The sequence below is a fragment of the Dermacentor variabilis genome, chromosome 3 (genome assembly GCF_050947875.1).
Source record: "Dermacentor variabilis isolate Ectoservices chromosome 3, ASM5094787v1, whole genome shotgun sequence".
In the NCBI taxonomy this organism is placed as follows: domain Eukaryota; kingdom Metazoa; phylum Arthropoda; class Arachnida; order Ixodida; family Ixodidae; genus Dermacentor; species Dermacentor variabilis.
The window spans coordinates 121,359,782-121,384,058 of record NC_134570.1 but is presented as its reverse complement, the minus strand read 5'-3'; the positions used below and the strand labels follow the sequence as shown (position 1 = coordinate 121,384,058).

Genomic DNA, 24,277 nt, shown 5'->3' with positions numbered 1-24,277 from the left:
TCAATAATTCATCCTTATTGCTTTGGTGTAAGTGAAATACGTGAGCATAAAGAGGTCAGGCAAGTGTTTTTCTATGGTTAGTCAACGAGAGAGCCGGAACTGTACTCGGGGTATGCGATGGAAGTTCTTGTAGTACGGTGAAGCACGTTCAGTATCACTTATTTAGCTGGAAGTTTCATAATGAAATAGGTGTGGCTCTTCCCTAGTGTACAAGATTTGCAGGGCCCAGAATGTACAACAGGGTACTGCAATGGCTATTTAGCCCTCATTGGACTTCTATTTAAAGTTGATAAAAACACAACGAATGCAATGGTGCATGCAATGCTTCGGGTAGTATTCGCCCCGAAGGCAGCCAGTGAATAGAATTGCTTGCTGACCTCTGTCATTATTCTCAATACTTCTACATTTGAATCTGCCGTTTAAGATTATTGTGTGTGCTAACCGCTCTTGAAATGTACTCCTTTTGTCACTTTCACCACTCCCTTCTGTAACACCTTCATGCATTCAAGGTATTGGTATAGTAAGACCGCACGCCTTTCTTCCCCTTTTGTGCTGCAGGTTCCCACCATATCTGAGGTGAGCCCGGGAGGCGGCGGCTGCCGGAAGCCAGCCAAGATGGCTTCCAAGCGGCCAGCCCCGCAGGAATCTCCCGGCGGTGCCTCCTCGGGCCCTCCGCCAAAGAAGGTTCACTTTGAACCCTTCCGGATCGGACAGGTCTCTACACTGGTGAGGACACCCTCTAAATACGATCGGTACCAGGGGCAGCACACCTGGTACTAGTGACAGCACATGAAGGGACAGTGAGCAGAAAGTGACAAGGGCCCTTGTGTGTCTCTCCATGCAACTGCAGACATTGTAGTGTTACCTGCCAAGACCGGCACAAAAAAGAGCACATAGCACTGGCTGTGAGACAAAAGTGCTTTTCCTGAACTTGGGCAGAGTTTCTTGCACCATTCTTGCAAGCGGTGCTCCAACCTCGTTTACCATAAAGTCTCTCAATGAAAAAAAAGTAGCACCGTCCTCTAAACTTTGCTGCCCCTCACCAGCTCTCCATTGTTCTACCTTCCCTGTACCTTGAGCTGTGGGTCTCCTCCTTCCTATTGGGCTAGCGTTGTCATGTGACACCGCACATTTTTTTTGTTTCTTGCATAGACGAAAAGTGGGCGTTACTAAAAGGCTCTCCAGCGCCACTTCTGTTGCAGCCGCCTGCACACATGTAGGCCTACGCAGTATGCGGTGCCTCCATCACAAACGTGCCGCCTGGAATGACACACTTCCCGACGGCTTCTGCGGTCCATGATGAGCTCCTTAGCGTGCGCTTGTAGGAAATGATTTAACCCTACTGAGATTTTTTGCCAAAATATAATACATAATCAATCAGGTAATTGAGAAATCCACAGAGTACAACCAGCTTCTCTACACAGCTTCCATAGATTACGAAAAGGCATTTGATTCAGTAGAGATACAACAATCATAGAGGCATTACATAATCAACAAGTAAACCCGCCCTGGTTGCTCAGTGGCTGTGATGTTGGGCTGTTGAGCACGAGTTCGCAGGATCGAATCCTGGCCATGGCGGCCGCATTTCAATGTGGGCGAAATGCGAAAACACCTGTGTAGTTAGATTTAGGTGCATGTTAAAGAACCCCAGGTGGTCAAAATTTCCGCAGTCCTCCTCTATGGCGTGCCTCATAATCAGAATGTGGTTCTGGCATGTAATACCCCATAATTTAAATAATTAATTTTAATCAACAAGTACAGAAGGCTTACATAAATATCTTGGAAAATATCTACAGAGATTCCGCAGCTACCTTAATTTTCCACAAGAAAAGTAGGAAGATACCTATAAAGAAAGGGATTAGGCAAGGAGGCACAATCTCTTCAATGCTATTCAATGCATGCTTGGAAGAAGTATTCAAGCTGTTAAACTGGCAAGGCTTAGGAGTGAGGATCAGCAGCGAATATCTCTGCAACCTTTGATTTGCAGGTGACATTGTCCTGTTCAACGACACTGGGGATGAGTTACAACAAATGATTGAAGACGTTAACAGAGAGAGTGAAGAGGGGTTGAAGGTTAATATGCAGAAGACAAAGATAATGATCAATAGCCGGACAAGGGAACAAAAGTTCAGGATCGCCAGTGAGCCTCTAGAGTATTTGAAGGAGTATGTTTACCGAGCTAAACTATTCACAGGGAACCCTGATCATGAAAACGAGCTCTACAGAAGAATAGAAATGGGTTAAAGCACATATGGCAGCCATTGTCAGCTTCTGACTGGAAGCTTACTGTTATTATTGAAAAGGAAGGTGTACAATCAATGCACTCTACCAGTGCTAACATAAGGGGCAGAAACTTGGAGGCTAACAATGAAGCACGAAAACAAGGCAAAGAGCGATGGAACACAGAATGAAAATGACTGTGTCTGTCAGGAGGGGCTGTCACAGCAAATAGGTTTCCAGACGGGGGATTTTATGAAGTCTGCTGATATTTTTGGGAATTAAATGAAGGTAAATACACTGACAAGCAGAAAAGGAACACTACATCATTAACATTTTGGGCACCGCATGGTAGCCTTGTTGGCAGAGGTCAGTAGAACATCTTTTTTCTATTTTGCAAGCGCACGTTGCAACAATGATCATTTGCCTAACTAATGGCAGCACTGGTCATTATACCTAGCGTAAGTGCTTATGGGGGGGGGGGGGGGGGGGGCTAATGCTTGGCTATGGCAGGCATGGGTCATCATCACGAGAGCCATGTCTACATGTGTGATCTCATAAATGTGAAAGCATGAACTGTATGCATCTCTGCAGTTGTGTGAAATCAGCCACACATCACGTTATGTTGGCAATCTGCCTTGCAGGAAAGCTAGCTTTATTATTGGGGGCAGGGTCTATTCATCTTCCCAAGCAAATGAGTTTTTGTCCAACTTTTGGACTGCATCATACTTGCTTTAGAGTGTTCTTTGTAAGTCTATACTGCATGCATGCTTCGTCATCATCATCATCAGGCTGGTTACACCCACTGCAGGGCAAAGGCCTCTCCCATACTTCACCAACAACCCCGGTCATGTACTAATTGTGGCCATGTCGTCCCTGCAAACTTCTTAATCTCATCCGCCCACCTAACTTTCTGCCGCCCCCTGCTACGCTTCCCTTCCCTTGGATTCCAGTCCATAACCCTTAATGACCATCGGTTATCTTCCCTCCTCATTACATGTCCTGCCCATGCCCATTTCTTTTTCTTGATTTCAACTAAGGTGTCATTAACTTGCGTTTGTTCCCTCACCCAATCTGCTCTTTTCTTATCCCTTAGCGTTACACCCATCATTCTTCTTTCCATAGCTCGTTGCGTCGTCCTCAATTTGAGTAGAACCCTTTTCGTAAGCCTCTAGGTTTCTGCCCCATAGGTGAGTACTGGTAAGACACAGCTATTATACACTTTTCTCTTGAGAGATAATGGCAACCTGCTGTTCATGATTTGAGAATGCCTGCCAAACGCACCCTAGCCCATTCTTATTCTTCTGATTATTTCCGTCTCATGGTCCGGATCCGCCGTCACTACCTGCCCGAAGTAGATGTATTTCCTTACCACTTCCAGTGCCTCGCTACCTATTGTAAATTGCTGTACTCTTCCGAGACTGTTAAACATTACTTTAGTTTTCTGCAGATTAATTTTTAGACCCACTCTTCTACTTTGCCTCTCCAGGTCAGTGAGCATGCATTGCAATTGGTCCCCTGAGTTACTAAGCAAGGCAATATCATCAGCGAATTGCAAGTTACTGAGGTATTCTCCATTAACTTTTATCCCCAGTTCTGTCCAATCCAGGTCTCTGAATACCTCCTGTAAACACGCTGTGAATAACATTGGAGAGATCGTATCTTTATTGGGATTTTGTAGCTTTCTTTATGCAGGACTACGGTGGCTGCATGCCTTAATTGTACATATATTGTCTAATAACATTGGTGCTAATTTGCATGGCATTAGGTTTAATGATGTGCTGCTAGGCCCAGTGGGCAGTTAAACACTGTGAGAAGTTTTTAAGTTTCAGAGGCTAGGCATACTGAGTATAGGTATTGGGCTATGCAAGGTTTTTGCTGTAAAGTGCATGTAAGCTTATGTTTTATGGCACTTTTTAAGCCTCTAAGGCCATGTGGCTACACGCACGATGTTTTCTAGTTTGCTATAAGCCTCCACTTACAGTGATACCGACCTGTTGGCATTCCAGAGGCATAAGCCACCAATCCGGATCAAGTTCATACTCTTCTTTAGTGCCCCTTTAACGCTGAGAGTCCCGTGCCCGCCGTTATTGCATTCTTCTCTGCAAATAGTGCAGCCCTCTTAGGCCATTGCGTCTACGGCATGTGACGCCCGCGGCTGTCACCCCGCAGGAGGAGATGGACATGAAGACACTGCAGTTCCAAAATCGCAAGCTGGCGCAGCGTCTCGAGCAGCGTGTGCGGCAAGAGAACGAGCTGCGGGCACGCGTGGAGCAGCTGGAGAAACGGCAAACATCCGACGAAGGGGTCCTCACAGTTGTTAACAGGTGACTCTTTCTTTCTTTTGAATGTATGGTTGCAGACAGTCGCCGCATCCTGCAGGAAGCTTTGGCACATTGTAAACACATTGTGACACTAACTGCTTGGAAGTTTCTTTGAACAAGTATTCGTCCATTGACACTGGCGCTGCTGGCATTTTTACCAGAAACTTGGGCAACTGGTAGGGCTGGTGGGTGTGATGTGTTCTATACGGCACAAAGCAGACAAAAGATGCACACATAAAGAGCAAGTACACTGTGCTCTGTATTGTTGCTATTCTATGCTTGTTTTCATGTTTTCCGCTGTGTACGTGTAATTTAGCACAAGCAAGAAAATAATGTTATCCTAATATTTATTATTACATTGTCAAAACCAGCGGTCAGAGTTGCCTGAGCTATACTGACTGGCCTTAAAATGTTACAAGTTTTGCTGCTTACGCTTTCTGCATTATGCCAGCAGTGATGTGGTTCCTGCATCAAATGGTACCGAGATACTCATCCAACTGTATCATGCTGTATTGAAGAAATTTTTTATTATTTGCATACCTGCCAACTCTCCCGAACTTTTCGAAAAGTTTATGAATTTGGGCTCTTCCTATGATTTTAATGATATCGCGTCAAGTTTTGTGAAGAATAGATTATGCTTGCAAAAAAAAGTTTTCAAGGTATTGAAAGGTGGGAGGGTGCAAGATTGCAAAGTATGCATACAAGAAAGAAATTGTGGTCGTACCTGTGTCGCGCTATTGTGGCAGCACTAGATGGCCTATCCTAGAAGGGTACTTGCTTCGAGCTTGTTTATTAAGTTCAAAATAGTTCCTGAAGCAAGCAAAATCAGCTATAGCAAGGTTGCTAAATAAATCAATGTGAATTAAAAACAATGTATTGCTTGTCAGTATCTGTTGTTCAGAGTTTGTTGCTGGTTGTGAGCTGCATCTAAAAGTGAGGTGTTGTTAATAATGTGCAAATGGGGGAGGGGGGGATACCTCGTTAAAGGTATACACTCGCGGCAAATTTTTGATAAAAGCCTTGCTATCATGGATGCACCATGACAGCTGTGCTTGCTGAAAGCTTTTGTACTCGTACCAAGCATTTCAAACTGCACTCGACAGCAACAAAATACCCCCCACCCCTCATCATGCTTTGTAATGTCCGTGGCGTTTCTACGAATTTTAAAGTTCACAGTTTGGGAGGTATGGTTGTGGCAAATAAAAGTATAAAAATAAATATATCGATGTTTCTGCTCTTCTAAAATTCTGATTACTATAGTGATGCGCCTTCTGCCTCTCTATTTTGGCAGGATGTTAGTGCATCCTTTCCATTGCACATCTTGTGGCATGCAATGATCGCTGTACTGTGAGGTTGGTTGAAATTAAGAGGTGCGCATTCAAACAACTTTGAATTAATGAGCATTCGATGCCGTAGAATGGGGCATGTGTTGAACAGGATGAGTAGGAATTTCTTGCTGAGCTGGAACATGTCATACATCAGGTACTGACGTGATGAAATACATACTCATGTTGGACCACATCTCGGTGTCGTGAAGCTGTTGATGGGACACTTAACACTAGTGAACGCTGCAAAGTTGATCTGGATTTGGCATCTGGCAGCATTTGCACCAGAATAGATTGGAATGTGTGGGTTCTTTAGTCTCTTGTTGCTGCTTGTACAGTAAAGCGTTGCTCATACGGTTTTTGAAAGAAAGATGCCAAAAAAGGTACTAACATGGAAAACATACGATTCAAAGTAAAAAAAAAATTTGGCAGACCTAAGTTAGTTGGCATCTCCGTAAAGTGAAGCGTAGCGCAAATCGTTGCAGCACAGGACGCCGACACACGCCAAGCTGGTGGGGGCCGAGCGACCCGAGACCCACATTGTCGTTTTTGTAGCATCGGCACACTTGAAGGCTCATTCACACCGGCGACTGACAATGTTCGTGCGACCAAGTTTGTCGCAAATGGTCGCTTTTCTCGAAAATCGACCATTTTGGGCGCCAGTCGCTCGCCGCTCGATTTCTCAGTCGCGCGGCCGTGGTCGCAAAACTGATAAACCAATCAGCGGCACACCGGAAGCGATCTTTCATGTGTCTACATCCGGCCTCCTCCCGCGTCGCAGCAAATACAAAGTGCACGCCACCATATATTCCGGGAGTTCTCGCTGAGAACGATAATCTCCGGGATTGCGACTTGCGGGTCGCGCTCAGACGGGTTTGCCGGTGTGAGCATCAGTCACCTTCGGTCGCTTTTCAATCGCGAGTTGCAAATTGGTTGCGCGACCTCCTCCAGTGTCCGGTGTGATTGAGCCTTGAGTTTGCTTTCTTCGAATTCAGTCGGGGTCAGCAGATTTTTCAACCGAGGCATTTTTGCAGGAAATTTTAATGTGCCCGCTCGGCGCGAATTGTTACGGTACACAACGCCAATGCACGTGGAGCTGGTGGCGCCCAAGCAACCGTTGTTCAATCACACGTTGTCCTTTTCTGCTGCAAAACCAAAACAAAACCATGCTGGTGGGTGAAGCCAGAATATGATGTCTACAATGCTGCCTAAGTGAAACATGCTCACTTCATGCCGCCTGCAGTAGGGAATGGCAGCACGTTTGAGTTATTGCCTGTTACAAGCATGCAGCACACTTCCAACGGCACTACGTCACACGTGCTGTGGAATGACAGATGAAGATCCGTATTGCTATAGGGTTGGCAGTGGTAGCAGTGAATGTGGCGTGCAGTGATCGGGGAGGAGATTGGCTGGTACCAGAGTAGAAAACTGAAGGTGCGCCAGTGTTCTCACGTGAGAGGGTCTTGCGAGTACTGCAGGGAAGCTGCTGCGGCAGGCCACTACTGTTCTCGATTGCATGTGCCTCTCGTCTCTTATTGTTTGCACGGGATGGAGCGTACGGAAAACATATCGTACAATTGCAGTTTGGCGGTGTACTGAATGCTGGTACCGAAAGATCGTGTTCTCCGGGAACAGATAAACAAGTAAAAAAGAAGCTTGACTGTATTGGGTCTCCCCTCCCCCCCTCCCTTTCTTTTTGGTTTTTAATCGTGAATGTTGGCGCCGGGAAATCATACGTAACGGGATCGTATCAGCAAGGTTCTGCTGTAATCTGTGATGTCTGCTGTCCTCATCGTAGACATCCTTCTTTACTCTTTCCATCACACTGTCTTGTGTTGTGGTACACTTGTGGTAGCCCTGGAATGAGCGGCCCCCTGCACCCAGCCTCTTGAGAGGTGTGACACTGCGGGGACCTCTGTGCGCAGGTACTGGAACCAGCTGAATGAGGACCTGCGGATCCTGCTGCAGCGCTTCGACTCAGAGGCGTGGGACGAGTCAGAGCAGCGTAATGAGGCTGAAGCAACCACGTCGTTCTTGGGCATGCTGCTGCACTGGGACCGCGAGGAACTCGACGAGAAACTCGCCCAACGAGTGCAGGTGTCGACACGTGCCGTTGCCAAGCTGCTGCAGGCCTTCGACCGCCTGGTACAGAGAAACCACAAGGTCATGCTGGCCCTCCAAGGGGAAGAAACCCCTGGTGCAGGTTGGTGCTACTCGCCTCCCCCCGTCTGTCCTTGAAACCTGGGTTGGGAGATCTCCACTGGAGTCTCGAACCCTTCAGGCGCCAATGAATTCTGTCCCTTGAAAATTTGAATTTTCTTTTAAACTTGAGCTTCACCCCATTTCTTGCATCTTCAGAATTGGGAAAAGCATCAGAGCTACAGAAAGGGTTAAGAATTTTCCGATCGTCGGTGAGTTTTATCAAGTTTACAGCATGTGGACTCCGTATATTCGATGGTCAGTTCGTTAATTAATGCATGTTGCCTCTGTTCGTACATGGTATGTCTTAGTCAACCAGACCGTTCAAAATAATAATGTTAAGTGGGCATAGGGAATGGTGACAAAAGCTGTGCGCATTCAAAGCCCAAAAGCATGTGCGACGACCGGGTCGATTAGCCACTGGAAAGTACGCAGATTGTATCGGGTACGTCTGTTCCTGCTCACGTATTCACGTAGTTCAGAGATTTTTGCCCATGTGCAAGTTTAAGCACACAGAAAAACTTGGCATGCATGCCCACGGTAGTAATTGCTGGCTGTTTGGCCGTGGAATCGAAAGCCAGTTTAACAGCCATCAGTCTGACCTGTACACGTGATCGCAGGAAGGATCACTGATGAACCACCCATACGAACATGTTAGCACGAAGTTTTCTGCAACAGTTTGCGGCATCTTACCACATTGGCCAGTGTCGAATGTTGTCCCACAGCAAAGCTGCCTGGGCCACGAGACCTAATCGGCAATGCTTTGTTGGGTGTTGGCAACTAAGGTTACAGTTTAGTGCCGGATAAGCACAGATCTATTAGCACGATCTAGTTGCACGATCTTTCCATTTCCCTTCCTTTTTCAGTATGTTTGACATGTAGCAAATGGTGCCGAATCCGACAATGAAAAGGTTCCTGGTCATTACCATCGGCGCCAACCGCGGTAACCACCGTTTGCACCGTGCGACCCGCACGGTGCAAACGGTGGTTACGCACGGTGACCAAATTACGTACATAATGTGCAGTCAGTGCTTTTGCCTGTTGCGCAGATTGGCCTTACGATAACCTACAAGGCCTGCCTGCCGTAATTATGGAAAAACCCTCCTGTATTTTGGAGAAAAACTGTAAAGGAAAACTTTCTGTGCAATAAAAGGTTGCCATAAAACGCATATCCAAGCTATTCGTCACAATCGTATAAAGCCACGAGACAATGAAATTAAGGGCATCATAGGGGAGGTTACTAATTTTGTTTCCTTGCACAAAATTTGTTAGCATTAAACTTCACAATAAATTTTCTGCTGTTTTATTTTCTATTCAATATGTGGCCTTTAATACGACTAGCACACTTCACACACATTTCGGTGTCTATCTGCCTATCTATCTGTTTTGTGACGGTAAAGTTTGTATGTTCCGTCGTTTTATTATTGCCAGAAATTATCCAGGGGTGGACAGCAGTGGATGTTTTTCAGCACCTCTACTGTACCATAGATGTGTCACTTACGCGTGGTCTCCTAGATGGCAGCGGCATGCTGCCAAGCGTAGTCTACCGCAGCTGCCACGACGTACCGCAACGAGCCCTTTCGTCGCCGTTGCACTCAATTTTAGGCCGGGGCTTTTCCCTCTTGGCTTCTCCACTGTGTAGCCTCCAGCACGTTAGCAGAGACAAAAAGAGAGGAAAAGCTTAGTATCGGTGCGATAACTGCACTTGTAGTTGAAGGATTCTAAAAGATTTTGCGGCATGAGTTTTTGGAGAGGACCTCGTTTGAGGCAATTCTACGATCAGTTAGAAAATTCTCTTAGGGCCCCTTTAACACCGATTCCCACTTAAGCAAGGAATACCACCTTTTGCGATTGTATTTACCCTCATTGCTGCTTTCTTCCTCTGATCTTCCTTGTCTTTCAACAGTCCACGAGTATTTCTCGAATTACTGTTTGTGGTTTTGCAGGGATTCGCTGAGCTCTTGTATTCCAGCACAGTAGAACCTCGTTCGTGAGTAAAAAAAAATGCTAGGAAAATCATATTAACCGAGAAAACACACAATCCAAAATCACTTTAAAATTTTGGCAGATTCAACTGTAGTTGTTATGTACATAATACTAATTGCTGCAGCACAAGGCGCGCATGGGCACTAAGTTGGAGGGGCCCAAGCGACCTTAAACGTGCCTTGTCATTTTTGTGGCTTCAGCAAGCTTAGGATTGTGCTCCTCGAATGCGTCCAGGGTCAGCAGCTTCTACAAGCGGGACATTTTGGCAGAAAATTTTGGCATAACCACTCGGCGCCAATCGAAGGACCGACGAGAAACAAAACAAAATCGAGCTTGTGGGCGACGCTGGAATACGATACCTACAGTACCAGCAGAACAAAACACGACCCTCACTTCCTGCTGCCTGCAGCAGAGAACGGCAATGCGTTCGGTTAAACAGCGATTAGAAAGTGTGCAGCACGCTTCCAGTGGCGCACTCTGTGAAACAGATAGGTGAAGTTGCTTATCACAATATAGCTCTGACAGCGATAGTTGCAAATGTGGCGTGCAAAGACCCGGGAGGAGATTTGCTGGTGCTGGAATGAGAGACCGAGTGCGTACCAGCGTTTTCATGTGAGACGGGCAGGCAAGTCTTGCATGGAAGCTGCTGTGGCAAGCAGCTACTGTTCACGACCTGGAATCTAGCAGCCTCAATGCGTATCGTATGGTGGCAGTTTGGTGATGTACTAAACGTTGGTGTTGAAAGAGTGTGTTTTCCGGGAATGTGTGAACTAGCAAAAAAAGAAGTGTAACTTCATTGGTTCATTTTAGTGTTCTCAACCGCAAACGTTGGCAGTGGGAAATCGTACGGAAGGAAATCGTATGAACGAAGTTCTACTGTACTAACCGATAAAGAAAGACTCGTATCTGTATTGGGCCATTCTTTTATGTTCTCGGTCGTGAGCGTTGGTGCCAAAAAAATCATACAAAACGAGATCGTATCAACGAGGTTCTACTGTACTTGTGAATTTAGAAGTGGATAGTTTCTGTGTGTGTAGTGCTTGACTGACAGACTCGACGATACTTTCTCCTTCTCTTCGAACGCAGATGGGGAGCCAGTGATGGACACTGGTCCGGTGCCAGACCTGAATGAGGCAGTGCGGCAAGCCAACATAGAGCTGCAGACAGAGAACAAAAATCTCCACGCGCTGGTCACCTCATTGCACGAGAAGAACCACAAGCTGACCCTCAAGGTTGGGGCGCCTCTGCTCTTTTCTACCATTGACTTTTGTGCCGTCATTGTTCTAGAATATTGAAAATTTAATGTGGTATGCTACACGAACGCATGTTACTTCACTTCGAGCAGATTGTAACTGCGGTGAAAGGGGCTTGGGTTATTAAAGCGAACTGGCATCCCTCACCCCGTGATTGTTGGCATGACATACAGTGCAACTGATTGCACTAGTAGTTGATGCTCGTAGGACTGAAAGAAATGACACTGGTAAGCAATAAAAGGCATTGGTTATGCTTGCACACAATATTCCAGTTAGCGGGTTTTCCCCATAGAGTCTGTGATCTGCTACCCACTCCAGAGTGTATCCCAAGTATGAACTCCTGTCTGTATCAACATTCTGCTTTATTTGTGACAAAGTGAATACCCCATGCACATATAAGTTGGGGCTTCCATTACATTTTCAATTATTAGTGTAACCTTCCGGTGCAATTCCCAAGTTCGTAAAGGAAAGCCACTGGCACAACGTGCACATTTTGCTCCAACTTGCTTCACTCATGCAGCTGTTACGGAACAGCTTTCGCAGGCGACTAAATCAGATGAGCCTTGATGAGGGAGGCTCATCTGTGTCCTGGTCTGTTCTAATCATGTTCTGCCTGTAAAGAGACGCATGGCATGACAGTGGTGTTTTTGTATGGTATCCAATTCGAGGTTAATCTAACTATTCTATTTCAATTCTCATTCTTTTCTCACTATGTCGGTTGTCTGAGCGGTGCTCCAACCGCCATATTTGTTTGATTGTAGTGGCAGTGTGATTGTAACGCTAGGGTTAACGTTCTGGTCGCACGAAACAAAATAATAAAATAAAACTGCAATTGTAACGCGAGACAAACGGAAAGAAGAAAAAGGGATCCCTTACATTATACATTGTCCTCGCATCGTCCAGAGGGTACTTTGTGATAGCATTGCTTTGTTTGCGATGACATGCAGTTGTCGGAGCACCAGGACCAGGTGGACTCACTGCAGACCAAGAATGACGAACTGCGCAACCGAGGGGAAGAGCTCGAGTACGAGCTGAGCAAGGTGCGCGCGCGTGAGGAGAAGCTTGACTGTAACCTGGCCGACTGCCTGCAGCGCATCAAGAGCTTCCAGGTCAGTGGGAGAGGGCCCTGGGCTCAGTTTGATTACTCAGAACTAACACTGTTCTCGGCCAAGAGATTCAACAAGCGTTCTCTAAAAAATTTTAGAACTTTCCTTGACTTCGTTGATGGCCATTTGACAGATGTTTTAAATGTCTGAACTTACCTTCCCTTCCCTGCATACTCCCTCCCTGATGTGCACCTTATTTTCAAAGGCCCTCTCTGATTTGCGAACTTGAAAATAGTCCTATAGCAAATGTTCTCGTACTTTCAGCATAGCCATTGTTGCTGGAGGCGTAAAGCTTTTGCGTGTCTGCTACCTAAGGTGACACTACGGGTGGAGTAGTGCTTTGACAGAAGGCAAAAGGCTTTAAGGTATGAAAAGGCAGCGTAGTGGATGAATAAAGAAATCCTCATTATTTTTCCTCCTGCAGGGGAAAGATGGTGGCTACAGCAAAAAGCAACTACTTAAGCAGCTTGACAAGGCATGTTGTTCATTGTGGAAGCCTCTCGTGGAATTTCCAGTTTTATGGCCACATTTTGTTTCCTGTCACCTTAGTGGGCATGCCTGCCACCAGTGTTGGCTAACACCGAGTGCTCCATAATGGTGTCAGAGCACACTTGCAAAAGTGACAGTAGGTACAGCCGCAGGCCTATCTTTAGACAAGGAAAAGGCTGCATAAGTAACCAAACAATTGGGTGATGTGAAAAAGGCTTCAATGTAATAGTCTACACCGGAACCCCATTGATACTTCCTCGCTGTTGCATTTTCCCGGCAGCTACATCGTGTTTTCGTGGTCCCGACCTAATTACCATTGACTCCTATGTATTATGTTCCCATTTGATACAGCACTGTGGAACAACCAAGCACAGCTAAGAGCACAGTGGTTTTATTTGTATGTCCCTTCACTTGATCTTCTCCATCTTCTAACGCCTCTTCCTCATCTCATAAGCCATACCCTGCTACTCACTCATGTCTTAAACCAGCAACACGCCAGAAGAAAAGTTCGCCACAGCACCATTCTGTAATATTCCCGCATCTTGCATTGCATTTGAAAGTGGCCGCCAGAAAAATATAACGGTGCAGGGAGAAATTGGCCCTCGCATGTTGCACCAGACGACCAATTCGTTGCAGCGAGCTACCGAAGTTTGCAATAAAGAACAAAGTTGCACAAGCCAGGCGCTGCACTAACATTTGGAGAAAGCATGCACACAGCAGTTGGCGAAGCTTCTGTAAAAGTGTGCATCGATTAAAACCTACCAGGAACCACACACAATTGGCCAATTCTGCCAAGTACAGGGCTACATTTACTTTGGGGCCTACAAGGGTCTTATTTGCATTTCACAATTGCTGGCTCTCTTTAGTAAGCTAAAGTGTTATGCAGTGGAACACACACATCATACTGTGGCAGGAACCACTGTCACAGAACACCGTACTGTACGTGTCCCTTAATTATGCACACATGCATGCGCCGTTCCTGGTCACAGTACGAGCACCTGACTTTGTGCTGTGGTGATTTGCGCCCTTCCTCACGATTACATTTTCCCGGCAGGTACATTGTGTTCTTCACGATCCTCTTAAAAACGTATCAACGGGGTTCTACTGTATTTCATTTTTTATGTCACCAGTGCTAACTGGTATTGCCACAACAGTTACCTGTATTGTTATCCGTAATTTAGCTACAAAGCTATTTGTAAGATATATTCACAATGCTAGTCCAAGCACGACCAAGGTGGCGACCAACTAGCATCTGCGCCACTTTGTCATCCTCATCGTCTTGGCTGGAGCCATGCTGAGGCTGCCTTCATCTGGTGCTGTTTCCTATCAATATGAAGTCGCATGCCAAGCTTAATCTTCAGTAAACGTACTGTTACAACACTGAATTGTTTTTGTCAATAAGCGGGACTGGCCTATCGAATTTACAAGCACATTTTTCTTGCACTTAATGTGTGGTGCTGGTGTCGGTAGCGTTTCCGTGAGGGGCACTCGAGGTGAGACCCTGGTTGTCCTCTAGCAGCGGTACTGGTGCGTGGTGGGCGATTGCAGTATGTGTGTGTGTCGGTGCCCTCTGCAGGTGGACGGCGTCGACACGTTGCCCCTGGTGGCCTCTGGCGGGGGCTCTGGCGGTGGTGGTGGAGCAGCCTCCCTGCGCTTGGAGGACCTGCAGAGCCAGCTCGAGGAACAGCGGGAGCTGGCATCGGCACGGCTGCTGGAGCTGGAGCAGCTTCAACATGACCACAAGGTACAAGGTGGTCTCCCAACTGCCGGGCTGTCGCCATCATCTCATTGCTGCTTGCAGAGGCACGACAACAAACTTGGCTTGTGTGAAACTCGTTCCAAGAATGTTTCTTGTGTGAATACAAGCTCTGTATTATTTGCTTGGCATCATAATCCCTCCTGGTCTCCCATTACCCAATTTGTGGTCGTCTTTGGATCACTGCACCGCTAACCTGGGTATAGTTTTCATTTGTCCGGTGAACATTTGAGAACATGTTGCTGATGACCGGTATTGTTAAATATCGTTATAATGCAATAATGGATATGATAAGCAAAAGAAAGCTAAATGAAGTTGCTCTTGAAAGCTCAGAAAAAGACATGCCTCTGTTACCTAATCTTAACAAAGGAAGACTTCCCAACCAATGGCAATAACAAACCAGATTTCTTGTAAGTGTAAAGTAACCAGCCATCTTGCACCACACATTGACGTTGAAACGATGTTGGATATGCAGTGTGCTGTCCGTCAAAACGTCTCATACCGTATTTACACGATTGTAAGTCGACTCGAATGTAAGTCGACCCCCCCATAACGCTAGACCGGAAAAAAAAAAAAAAAACCCGAGAGCGCATTCGATAACGAAAATTTATTAGTAGCTGACATGGTCATTGGACTATGTACTCGTCTTCACTAGTGCTGCCATCGTCATAGTTGCTGCGGTCCCACAGCGCGTCGTGGTCCAGCGAAATTTCAAATTTGGCAAACGACCGCACCAGGTCATCGTTCAGAACAGCAGCCCACGCCAAATGCACCCAACCACACGCAGCCGTCAGGGAGGCTCTTTCGACAGGTCCGGTTGGCGTAATTTCGCAGTCTTCTGCCGCCAGCCACTCGTACTCACGGCGGAGCAGAACCTTAAAATTCAGGCGGAGGTCCGGGCTTATTTCATGACCACGTCGCACTTCACTGGCAGGGACTGATCATGCATTTCAGCGACGTACGCCGCAAGCTTAGCCTACAGCTCCGGAAAGCGTCTAGACTTCGGCACGTGGGAAATTTCTCACTTGCCGCCACAGGGTGAAAATTTCGCTTCGCTGCAGTCGCCACTCTCGCACCACCCGTTTAGAAACATCGAAATTGCGGCCCGCTGCGCAGTGATTTGTTTCTTCGGCGTAAAGGATGGCAGCCCTCTTGAACGCTGCTGTGAACGAGTGCCGAAAGATTAGTGGGCCTGCAGCACTCATGACGACTGGGGAAGCGTAGAAGTAGCCGAAGTGGAGCGCGTCAAGAAGTTAATCAAACCAATGCTTTTAAACAGAGAAAGAGAAACCCGCGAGCGGTGTCTGCTCTTCCATGAACTACCGATACTCCCCGCAAGCGCCGCCGTTCTGAGGGTGCCGCCGCAAATGGGAACAGCGGCGCTTTTATCACCTATCGACACCCCCCCCCCCATGAGTGTTGCATGCACTGTAAGACTCTCAAAAATGTTGAAAAACCCTTCCGAAAAGCGAACAAACACGCGGGATAGCGAAAAGATACGGGTAGGGCCATAGAGCAAACATAAAACTGTAACTACGTTGTAGCTCTCGTTAATATGGCTTTTTTTTTGGCGGGGCCATGTTTTGGTTTCGATTGTAAGTCGACCCCCCAACTTCAGACTTTCAAATTTTAAAAAAGGGGTCGACTTACAATCGTGTAAATACGGTACTTCATCTTGAAACTACACACAGCATTTTGCAGAGCAGTTGCTGTGCTAGTATTATACAGAGTAAATTTTGGTGCAATGGTACGTAAACCCAACAGCTTTTGTTGTACAGCATAAAAAGCATTGAAGGAGAAACAAAAGACTGCTCTTGAGTGAAAGAAATTGCCTAGCCTAATGCCAGTTCATTTGAATATGAGGCACTCTGCTAGTATGAGGCAGGCACTGCCATCTGGTGGGATTTCCTTGCACTTGATGTGCACCGTAAACAGGTTGCAGATTCATGGTTCATAGCAAACTTGGCCAGGATTACAAATTCATTGTTTGTTGTGTATAGCCGATTAAGCTTGTGCATGTTTTGCACTTTGTGACCGAGGCAAGTCAAAGCTGTCAGCCATACTACTGTGAACATCATTTCAAAATGTGCTGCATCATGCATGTTTTCTAGTAGGGGTGTGCAATAAGTGAATTTTGAGACCGAATCGATTACAAATCGAATATAGTGCCAGGAATGAATTGAATATTGAATAGTTTTCGAATAATGAACAGCTGTTATCACAATTAATATAAAACAGTGTTCACGTCCTAGTACTCTTAATGTTAGCAACTTTCTGTCATTACATAGTACTTTATCAAACATTGTTTCTGAAGCGTTGTTTATCAAAAGCACAAGTGGAGCATTAGGAGCTAACAAGTAGTTTTTTCGCGTGAACAGGGCTCTTCAAGTGCATATGATCGCTGCATAGTCCGTTAAGTATGGCTGTCTAAGCGACGCAGCCTGCTCCGCTGTGCAAATACTATGCCTGCATAGATGAAAATTTACCGTACTTTTGCTCCGATGTATTTTTTTCCTTTTTGTTCCGCTTCGTCTGTCTCAGTCACATCCTGTTCAGTGCTTGTACTCTTTTTCTTGAGACATGTACCAACCAGCACAAGTTAGCATGTTATTCCAATTTTATGTTTAGTTGGGTGCAGTTGACATTTCGAAATACTCTAAAAGTATTTGAAAAATATTCACATTTACAAATACTGACTATTAAATTCAAAGACCGAATCGAATAGGACACTGTTTGATTCGTTAATTGAAAGTTTTGAATATTCACAGACCTCTAGTTTCCAGAGAAAAGACCTTTTAGCAGGCTGCAGAGACGGGTGAAAGCCTCCGTTGCTGCTCTTCCGCATAATAAATATTGCCATTTTCTCACCATTGGGAACAATCAGCGTGTCAACACACGCTGTCTTTGCTGCACGGCATGTCTGACGCTACCTGCACAACGTGCAGATGGCAATAAGGTAAAACCTAATCCAGAAAAGAAAAAAAGATATCTCTGCAATTATCTTGGCCCTGAGGGTGCTTGCCCTCAACGTCTCCCCCGCAATAAGCAGGGCGTTCAGAGGGTCACACGTTGGCTTCATCCCTTGCAGGAGGCCCTGAAGACGGTGGAGCGGCTGCGGCTAGAGCTGCGGTCGCTGCCCGAGAGCCTGGTGGTGAGCACGGCCGAGTACAAGTGCCTGCAGAGCCAGTTCTCCGTGCTGTACAACGAGAGCATGCAACTCAAGACTCAGCTGGACGAGTGTCGCTCCTTGCTGTCGACAGCCAAAAACTCACACCTTCGCCACATTGAGCAGATGGAAAGCGAGGAGCTGGTTGTCCAGAAGAAGCTTCGCTCGGAGGTCATCCGCCTCGAGGACAACATCGCGCAGGTCTCTCAGATCGACTGTTTCCACATGTGGCGAAGGTTTTCGACCGCACTCGCTTGTGGTGCTTGTCCAGTGAGACTGGACCGGCCAGTCTTGCGTAAAACGTTTGCGACTGTAGTGGCCGCTGGTTACCAAAGTGGTTTCTGGATGATACGAAGTGGACATGCTAGGTTTTTCGAAAATGGTACAGGTATGCCTTGACATTGATAACCTGGCCCATCGTTGAAGAAAGGAGTGTCACTGAACATCTTTGCAAAAGTGGAATTCCACTACAGGTATTGCATTACAAACAGCATAGGGTTAGGCATAATCCCTTCTCATAATTTAACTGTTGAGTTTAAATCAATGCAGGCTACCGAATCAGTTGCAGCAGAATACTGGCAGTTGCAACGACCTGTCTTTCTGATTTCAGCTGTTGTCATCTGTGTCCTTTTTTTTTTGTGTGCACCGCACAATACAGTATTATGCCAACTAAGCCCAGTTATCTATTCTTCTTTGAGATAGAAAATGCGGTCTCCACTTTATCTGCCAATGATCTACCTGTCTTCTGACAAGCGAGCGAATGCAAACAGTTTTGTAAAGCAAGCGGCACGAAGCCGAGCCCCAGAGTGAGACTGTTGTGTGTATGCTGCAGATTCGTCGAGAGTACGAGAATCTACGCATTGAGTTTGAGTCGTCGTCGGTGTCCAGCGAGCAGGCTCAGCCAATCAACCGGGAGATGCGGCACATTATAACGAGCCTGCAGAGCCACAACAGGCAGCTCAAGAGCGAGGTCTCCCGCAGCAAGCGCAAGCTGCGCGAGGCCCAAACAGAGACGCAGAAGGTGAGTGGCCACATTTTGCGCGTGACTTCCTGTGCGTGCAGCATTTTGCAAATTGCATCTCCAGGAACTTTGCCCACAACGGGAACGTCCATACTGTGATATGCTCTGTTGTGTCAACAGTTGTGGCTGTGACAAACTGTTCGTGCGTGTGCAGTTATCTTTGGACCGTTCATTCATGGTCTCCTTGCCCGCGTTCTACGTTGAAGCTCTCTACGCTTTGCGTACCGACTGTAGAGGCATCGCAAGGGGGACGAGCCGGTGGTCACCATCAGAAACACTTTTAAGAACTTCAGCGCTGCTCTCACTGCAGAAGCAGCTCTTCATCAGTGCTGGATTGTTTGTCTTCAGAGAGCGTAGAAAAATATTTATATGGCCCAGCAATAGAAAGAGAATTGCTTGCTGCAGGAACAGGCTCGCACAGCTATTTAGGATGATAAAAATTGAAAAAAAAAATCGAGCTCTTTGAGCAGTCAGGGTACGTTGGTCCAGCTTCTGAGTCTTCGTTATGAATACAGTCAAGCCTACTTGTAATAGTCCCAGTTGTAACGAAGGCTCGATTATTACAAAGATAGCGCGATGGTCATAATTATCATGCAGTCTATGGCAGCGCATCTCTGAACAAACATGTCACGTCTTCACACTTCATTAGACCAAACATGGAGGTACCACACAGTCTTCCAAGAAGGTGTCACTCGCTTTGCATGCCTGCTGTTTAGCAAGCTCTCCATGGATGGAGGCTGGATTTTAATACAGTCAACGACCGATTTTTCGGACCCTCTAGGGAACGTAAAAACGTCCGAAAATTCAGGCAGTCCGAAAAAATGAATGCATGCAAAAAAACGCACCTTTTTTTCTTTTTTTCTCGGATCTAGAGGTAAAGGGCGAAGTACCAGGCTTCCGAAACCCTGCCAAAGCATCAGTGAAGTGGCTATAAAAAGAGGTGTTCAAAAACTCTGTATGCAGCAGACTGCCGGTTTATTATATACATATGCATCGTCGGGCAGCCAGTGTTATTGCTGCAGTGGCTTGAAGAACTTGCCGATAGTTGTTTGGACGGCGTTCCGGTTGCATGCGATCATATTCGCCTCGATCTGCGCAAGGGTCATGTCAGCACTGTATACCGATGAGTCAACAGTGCTCGCATCAACTCGGCGCTTGTAGGCGGCGCAGGCATTGGCTCCTCATTTTCAACATCGGAGTCTTCTGAATCCCCCACAACCTGACGGACTATTTCCTCGTCAGTCAGTTCTGCGCAGAAGTCGAGCTCGTTGTCGGCGTCAACAAACTGTTGAAAAGTTATTTCTGTGGGTATGGAAACCCCAGCAGAGTGGAGGTCGTTGATCACGTCGTCCGTGGGCGGGCACACGTCAATAGTGTTGTTGCTTTCAGGCAAGTCTGGTTCCTCTGAGGCGAGTACGAAGCCCGCGTGGCAAAAACAGTTGCGGATCGTGTCTTGCCTCACTGCCTTCCATGCGTCCGCAAGCATTCCAACAGCAGACCGAAGATCAACGTTGTAGCCTTTGCCGTTTTCCGCACACAGCACCATGCGGTTTAGTACCCGCGAACGGTACAAAAGTTTCACATTGCGGATGACGCCTTGGTCCATTGGTTGGAGGACTGCAGTCGTGTTGGGTGGCATGAATTCCAGCTGGACAGCCTTCAAATTCTTGATGTGACCATGAGCGGCGCAGTTGTCAATGAAGAGCACGACACGTCTGTTCTGAAGCTCAAACTTCCTGTCCAACCTGCGGACGTAACTTTCAAACAACTGCTGAGTCACCCATGCCTTTTTGTTGGCTTCGTACAACACTGGCAGCGTTGCCCCTTTAAAGCACCTCGGGTTCTTTGACTTCCCGATAACTAACAAGGAAGCTTCTCGCTGCCAGACATGTTGCTGCCGACGAGAACGGTCAGCCGTTCTTTACTGTGCTTGCCACCATGGCATGGGTCACCAGCAAAAGCGAGCGTTCTTTCTGGCAACATCTTATAAAACAAACCAGTTTCGTCGCAGTTGAAAACGTTGTCAGCAGAGAACTGCTGCAACAAAGACTGAAGTTTTCCGTTGCGGTACTGCTCAATAACTGCACTGTCGACGGCGCCGCTCTCACCGCACATCTTCTTGAACTTGAGGTCATTCCGATGTTTAAAGTTTCTCAACCATCCATCACTAAATTTAAAATCCTCAATGTCCATTTGAACCGCGAGAGTTTCCGCTTTTTCTTTCAAGGTGCAGCCCGAGAGCGGCAACCGCTTTGCTATCATCGAATTAAGCCACACGACGAGAGCTTCCTCAAGCTTTGGATGAACACCTTGGCTTGCATTCTTTTTTTGGGCACCAGATGGTTTTTCGGCCGCTTCCAAGATCTTGCCCTTGTTCTTGAGGAAATCCGACACTGTTTGCTTCGAAATCCCGAACTCCTTGCTCACGTCAGCCTGCGATCGGCCGCTCATGACTTGTTTAATAATGGCGGCTTTCTTCTTCATCGTTAACCGATGGTACTGCTTTCCGCGCTTCGATGCCATCGGCGAGGACGACGAAGACTGAGTGGGGGCCATCGAAGGCAAGCGAAGTCCTCAAGTTGAACAGTGGAGTTCGCTGACGAGCCTCGAAGCACCTAGGCCTAGCGTCGTAGAGCACAACAGCACAACCACACACCACGCTAGCCAAAACGTGCCCTGCGCAAACAAACGAAATGGCGCCGCTCCGGAAACTCCGCCGGAGGCGGAAGTGCGGCGATGAACATAGCCAGCGTGGCCAGACCAAATTGGTGTGTGACGGCTAGATTCGGCTAGTTGTGGTTTAAAGCGGTGATATGCTTCAGCTGCAAGTCGATTTCCTTCGCAAGGGCGCTACGCGAGGAGCCAAAGGACCTTCCGTCGCGTCAAAAAGTCCGGAAAATTGGACGGCGGGGGGTTCGAGCGTCCGAAACTTCAGATGTCCTTATGCATTGATTCTATGGGGCTCGTGGCGGTGCCGCGAAGACATCCGAAATATCAGGCATGTCCGAAAATTTGGGCATCCGAAAATTCAGTCGTTGACTGTATTAAGCAGTGGAGCTTGTAAGCAATGACGACCTGCCTGTAAATTTATGCCAGCACATCGTTGAAGCACAATCGAGTGCTGCAAATGTAGGAATGACTTAGTCAGTGAGGTCGATAAAGCGGATTTTGTGAAGTTATACATGGATGAAGACATCATCAGTCAGGTGCAAGGCTTTGTCAGCAATGAACTGGATGAACAAAACGAGGAGACCGAAGAGCCTGTACCACCACCAGTAACTGCGCTCAAGTCTATCCTGTCACTGAAACAGTTCGTATGCAGCTAAGCTCTCCATGATGAACACTTGTCTGCTTTGACCAATCTGGAAACCGTGATTGCTGGCTTGGCATTTGATGAAGCAAAACAAGGTTTACCCATTATTGTTATTTTTTTATCGAAATCTTTCTGGATGAGACGGGCACATTGTGGCCGTAAACACTTATAGCGTACAGTTCGTCTTGGCATCCCAGTGACTGGGGAATTCTTAAATTGTTTTTTTATTGCAGTGTCAGCTGCATGCACTGCTGAAGTCAGATGGGACGCCAAGGTATTAAATGCGGCACCGAAATGTGTGCTTTAGCTGGAACTAAGCATCTCCTGCAGGGGGAAGGCTATTTTTGAATGGTGCAGATTATGCAAACATCTGCTCGCATATGGCAGCGAATGCATATGAAATCAGAGGCTCACAGTGCTCCACCGTCACATTCATGACATTGATTGATTGATTGATTGACTTCATGTTACCAAGTGGTCACTTACTGCAGCATACCGCTCCAACCTTGGAGGGCAGTGTTGGTCATGAGGGCAGACAACGGCTACGGTCGAACCCACATATAACATGACATGAAAACTGTTTACAGCGCAAACACATGCAACCACAAAGTATAAGGTCCTGTCCCTTATACTTTGTGGTTGCATGTGTTTGCGCTGTAAACAGTTTTCATGTCAAGTATGCACCAACTCGCCCAGAAAGAAGTTTTAATGAACCACATATAACAATCCCAGATATAGTAATCTATCGGTCATAATGACCACATTTCATTTATAATTTTTCAAGCCTGCATTACGAAACCACTTTCGAATATATAAAAAGTTTTTTTATATCGCTGCACTCTTGCAACGAACGCTTCAGGCCTGCTCCCGTTAAAGGGATGCATGCGAACTGCCAAAGCACTGGAGTGTGACCTAACTGAATGCGCAGCAGCATGCCCCCCCCTCCCCCCCCCAACCACCACCACCACCACTCCAGCCCAGCCGGGACAGTGATGCAGCGTTCGAGATTAGTGAGCGACCGCCGCTTGCATATTTCGGAAGCCGTAGATAAGGTCACTCGTTTTCGAGGCGCGCCTCCGGTACAGCATGAGCAGCATGACGTGGGGCATGCGCTGGCGTGTGCGCCGGTGCGATACCGGATGGCACAATGGCGGCACATTCAATTTTTTCGCGCGAATGTCCGTGAAGCACCATGTGCACTACACCTATTTCGACGATTTGGAACGACCATCTATGTCCTTTCGCCAAGGGAACAGTGGCCAACCAAGCGTTCCTACAGACTGTCGACATTCATGCAGCTCGAGTTGGTGGCACCTTGCGTTGTCACCACGCAACGTTGCAAAGGATCGGCAGTTACTATGCTGTTATCAGGAAGTTATGGTTTGGCGATGCTTCGTTTACGAATTGCCGATTGCTTATAACGGTTCGCGGGGACATTCTAGCTTTCGAGCATCACTTTCTTTTTTCGTTTCTTTCTCGAAGTGGCATAGATAACTTAATTTATTGGCTCTTGTGTGGCTGACCCACTGTCCTAATGCCAAGACTATGATGTCCGAGACCTTTGCAGAATGGCGGCATGCCGCAATAGTTTCAGAAGGTTTCGCTTCCAGCCAGCTAGAAAGCTTCGCTCTTTTGTGCAGAATCCATTCATGTCCCACCGGTAGTAAGATGTATCGCAAGCTCTCAAATAAGAAATGGTGACTGCGCTTGCAATCTAGAAATGACAGGTGATCGGAACTGTGCACAGTTTTGAAAAAAGCTATGCGATGCTGCATTTCGTTCCATAGATCGACGTTTCTAATGGAAATTTGCGGCTAGGTGTGGGAACGCATCGGGAACAAAAATGACACTGAAAATCTGGTTTTTGGACCAAAGTGCTGTCAAATCGTAACTGCTGACACTAGTTTCAATGCAGTTAATTTTTGAGCATATTAAAGGGCGAGCCCAATATAACGAACTACGGACATAATGCACACTTTTTGCGGAACTATATATTGTTATAAACGGGTATGACTGTGTAGCAAAGTAATTTTGCCTCCCCTTTCAGCTTTGTCATATTGAGGCTTTACTGTGTGAAACATTTTAGTGCCATTGTCTACTTGGGTGTGGGACAGTTTATACA

General features: G+C 46.8%; 1 protein-coding gene across 2 annotated transcripts in view; it reads left to right on the top strand.

Moving 5' to 3' along the window:
* The window catches only part of Bre1 (E3 ubiquitin-protein ligase Bre1), a 39,353-nt gene that overhangs the window by 2,147 nt on the left and 12,929 nt on the right, over positions 1 to 24,277 (top strand). For both annotated transcript variants that reach the window (XM_075686251.1, XM_075686250.1), the window contains exons 2-9: positions 559 to 726; positions 4,390 to 4,544; positions 7,792 to 8,069; positions 11,138 to 11,283; positions 12,252 to 12,413; positions 14,476 to 14,643; positions 17,744 to 18,022; positions 18,654 to 18,842. In XM_075686251.1, coding sequence (XP_075542366.1) covers positions 616 to 726; positions 4,390 to 4,544; positions 7,792 to 8,069; positions 11,138 to 11,283; positions 12,252 to 12,413; positions 14,476 to 14,643; positions 17,744 to 18,022; positions 18,654 to 18,842 — 1,488 coding nt within the window. In that variant the 5' untranslated portion in view covers positions 559 to 615. The remainder of the gene's footprint in view (positions 1 to 558; positions 727 to 4,389; positions 4,545 to 7,791; positions 8,070 to 11,137; positions 11,284 to 12,251; positions 12,414 to 14,475; positions 14,644 to 17,743; positions 18,023 to 18,653; positions 18,843 to 24,277) is intronic.